This window comes from Zingiber officinale, chromosome 2A, assembly GCF_018446385.1.
Source record: "Zingiber officinale cultivar Zhangliang chromosome 2A, Zo_v1.1, whole genome shotgun sequence".
Lineage (NCBI taxonomy): Eukaryota > Viridiplantae > Streptophyta > Magnoliopsida > Zingiberales > Zingiberaceae > Zingiber > Zingiber officinale.
This window is the reverse complement of record NC_055988.1, coordinates 100,492,333-100,496,034: the sequence shown is the minus strand read 5'-3', so window position 1 is coordinate 100,496,034 and position 3,702 is coordinate 100,492,333. Positions and strand designations below refer to the sequence as shown.

General features: G+C 46.9%; 1 protein-coding gene across 1 annotated transcript; it reads right to left on the bottom strand.

The window, feature by feature from the left end:
* Nucleotides 1-884: 884 nt before the first annotated feature.
* On the bottom strand, nucleotides 885-2,501 carry LOC122041731. The gene is made up of 3 exons (XM_042601516.1): nucleotides 2,356-2,501; nucleotides 1,920-2,270; nucleotides 885-1,837 (listed from the first exon to the last, which is right to left on the bottom strand). The coding sequence occupies exons 1-3, from the start codon at nucleotides 2,461-2,463 to the stop codon at nucleotides 1,061-1,063; spliced, it is 1,236 nt and encodes a 411-aa protein (XP_042457450.1). The 5' UTR covers nucleotides 2,464-2,501; the 3' UTR covers nucleotides 885-1,060.
* Between the last annotated feature and the right edge of the window lie 1,201 nt (nucleotides 2,502-3,702).

Below are 3,702 nucleotides of genomic sequence, written 5' to 3'. Positions count from 1 at the left end.
TACGACTCAAGCTTGAGCCAATTCAAGCTTAGTTTACCTGATCAACCTTAACCTAGGGAAATTGCACCAATATATGCCCTATACAGGCTCGCTAACAATGACTGCAAATATTCCTAGACACGTGGCATGCTGAGTATGGAGGAGCGGTTGCATGGTTGTCAGACCTGGTCCGCTAGATATCCCTACTGACATGTGGTGGCTGACGAGTGGGAAGATAACCAATAACCGTTGGATCTGGTCCCCTCCTCAACCCTTGCAATGATGATATTCTAGTTGACGTGGAGATGCTCTTGAGAAGATCATATAAGTGCTCACGAATATAATGAGAAGGATTCCTATTTTTCTCCAACTCCACCATATTCTACCTTTATTCTCCACCTTCATCATTCAATATATCACTTCAAGCAAATCCTAACTTGAATGTTGGAATAGCCCTGAGATCCGTCCCCTGGCCAATCTAACCCTCTCTCCTTGAGTGTATTTCAGGTCCTTTTATGTCCTTCACCTACAATCTCCAGAATTCGTTGATCGGTAGTTTGACCGTCCATGATATTTAACCGGGACAGTTGAGCATTTATGATAATGGACTTCATATGCTTAGCGCTCAAACATGTGCAAAGACCACCAAGATGAAAACATGGTCTCAGACATACATGTTTATTGTTTATTATGACTCGAGAACAATAGTCAAAATAGTTGTTCTAAAACAAGCTGCATGATGAACATAAAAGAACATTTCCATAGATATACCTCGAAAAAAACTTTAAAATCATTTTGAAATCAAAATTTAAAGGTTCCATTAGAAGATAAATCTATCTACTCTTTCACTGCAGGTTCAAGTGAAACAGACTACAATGTTTCATCCAGCATTGCTTAACGAATCATAGGAACTTATCAAGATATAGCTTGTTATCTTTGAACATAAACAGAAGAAAGAAAATTCCAATCAATTTATTACCGAGCCAATGCTTCCAACTTCGGCAGCACGAGGTCGATGGCTTCTCTTTTTGAAGTATATAGAACGGAAGAAGAAGAATATAAGAAGAAGAAGACGACAAGATTACAATGCGAAGAAACTTTGAGGAGGATGAACAATTGAAGCTCGAGACATGGAAAAGTTTCCAGTTAGCTCACTCTGCGCTACGCTGTCGAGTATTTCAGCAGGATTTACTTCCGTGATCCTCTCAGGGATGACCTTTCCATTCTCCTCTATCCGAGAAAGAACCTCGAAGTGAGCCGTGGATTTCTCCGGCCTCGTCCTCCATTCCGGATAACTGGACCAGTCCACCTCCCCTTCCGCAATCTGCTTCTCTATTTTGAATCCAATCTTCATGTAGCTTCTCGCTGCTACATCTGCTTTCAGCAGCGTGAACGATCCTTCTTCCTCGCCCTTCCGCCCGAGCAACGACGCCAACAGCTCCTCGAATCCTTGGATGTTGGAATTGGATCCGTTCAGCGATATCAGTGGCCAAAGAGTCGGGTTTTGCGCTCCGGCGGTCGACGGGAGGGAGCGCGAGGAGAGCTCGACGAGCCCCGGGGCGAGCCGCTTGAGCTTGAGCTTGTCGTGGGGTGACGCCGATGGAGAGGAGGTGAGGGATGTCGGACCGACGACGCGGAGGGAGAGGAGGGGTTCGCCTGATGAACGGGCGGACTGACGTGCGGCCTCGGCGATGGCAAGCAGCCCCGACGCGGGCCGGCGGCTGTCGGGATGGGTGCGGTTGAGAGGGAGGGGGAGTTGCAGCGGCAGCCGGAGGCTTACAGACCGCGCGCCCTTCACGGTGACGGCGACATCGTCTGTTAAAATCACTTTCCTCAACGTTCCGGCTTCGACCTCGTGCTGCCGGAGAGGAAAAAAGAAAGCAATTTTATTAATCTCTCAAACCGGAACATCACGAGTCAAATCACAGTTGAAACCTCACCGGCAATGCAATTCTCAGGCTATCGGCGTCTTGAATCCACAGCTCCAAAGGGCCGGCGAGCTGAAACGGCGGCAAGGTCGGCGGAGCCCTAGAATTCGACCACCTCTCGATGTTCACCAACTCTGTTCCATCTCCTTCCTTCTCTGCGTCCTCTCCAAATGTCGGAAAATCCGCAGCCTCCCATCGGCTCACGTCCTCCAACAACTTGATCGGAATAACCTTCTTATCGATCTCGATCTCGAATTCGTACGCCAGCGAATGCCCCACCTGCGCGTCACGGGCCTGGAACCCCGAGACCTCCACGTCCTCTGCCTGGAACCCCAGCGCCCTCACAATCGAATCCTTCAAATCCTGCAATGGCAAAACCATATACAAGAATCAATTAAGGGAGTCCAAAGCCAGGGGAGAAAATCAAGAAACCTAGGGGTTTGCCTACCGAAATAGCTAGTCCGGGAGACGCTTTCGAGGAGATTAGAGCACCTGAAGAAGCTCCCGCCGTGAGAAGTACGAGGAATCCTGTGAATAAGAGGGAACGATCCGCCATGGATGCACAAAAAGGAAATTAAAAAAAGTGTTTTTTAATCGAAATGGGAGACGAGCAACGGGCCTTATTTAAATAAAAGAGCAAGAATATTAATCGAAGAATGACGTGGAAACAATGGACCAATGAGAAGCAAGAGAATGATGCAAGCCGAGCTGCTATTGGTCGAGACACGACAAGCCTAAGGAGGGAAGGCGGAGGATTCGCTCTTTGGATCGTGGCCGCTCGATTTTTATTGACAGGCTGGGCTCCGATGGGCCTAAATATCAAGTCCCTTTAACTATCTTTTTAAAGCCCGTGGACTTCTTAGTCAACTACTCCAATTTGGCGTTTTATATATCAAATAATATTAAATATTTTTTGGAAATTAATTTATCAAATTCAGTCTAATAGAATAACAAAAGGAGCTCGAAATACATTTGTTTATTTAAGAAAAAACAAAAAAAAACATTTTGAAATTGAATTCTGATAATAATACGCACAGCTAAAACGTTAAACTTTGGAGGGGGGACCAACACGTGCCTCAAAATGGGACTCCCGAGGCAACATCTCATGACACCGCCCACGGGGCCCACTAGGTCGTTTCAACGTACCGCAAAATTTACCCACGGCGAAAGGACCGTTGACATCTGCCATACGTCCAATGTCCTTACTGGTATATTGAATGGTGGATGTGAACGAGTCGATGGCATTTCTGTTCTTCCTCATCGTACCTGCCCCTTGGAGTGCGACTCACTCCACAACCGACCCCGGAGTTTAATAAATGAGTCTTGGCTGGATTACTTTTGTTATAAATTCCTCCACTTAATTTAGTTTATTTCAAACTGCACCCTCAACCCAAGCAAATTGAGATAAATTAAAATTTTGAAAGTTGATTAATAAAGTGATCAGAACAGAGCCGCTGGATGGCCACTCCCCGCTTTTCCCATTCTGTAACGGATTCGATATAGCGGGGTTTTGTGCCTGATATAAAACACGTAACACGTCGTGCACGACAACTCTACAAATTCCTGCCGGCCTAATCGACACAGTCAGATTCACCCACCAGTATCACCTAGCGCTGGGGCCCGCTTAAAGAGAGTGGCGACAGGTGGGAGGTGGCGGGTCCACAGCAGCTGTCAGCGACGACCACAAAACGACGAGTAGGCTAGTGTAACGGAGCCCAGCTCGGGCGCTTCTTTGCTTCGTAACAAATCGCTTTCGGGCCCGTTTTATCCGGGATTAAAGATCTGTTACGTACCT

Excerpts from the sequence above, each read along its gene's own strand:
- LOC122041731 (XM_042601516.1), bottom strand. The coding sequence starts at position 2,463 with ATGGCGGATCGTTCCCTCTTATTCACAGGATTCCTCGTACTTCTCACG. Across the intron at positions 2,271-2,355 it reads CTCCCGGACTAGCTATTTCG|GATTTGAAGGATTCGATTGT; the intron begins GTAGGCAAACCC and ends TTGCCATTGCAG. Across the intron at positions 1,838-1,919 it reads GCCTGAGAATTGCATTGCCG|CACGAGGTCGAAGCCGGAAC; the intron begins GTGAGGTTTCAA and ends CCTCTCCGGCAG.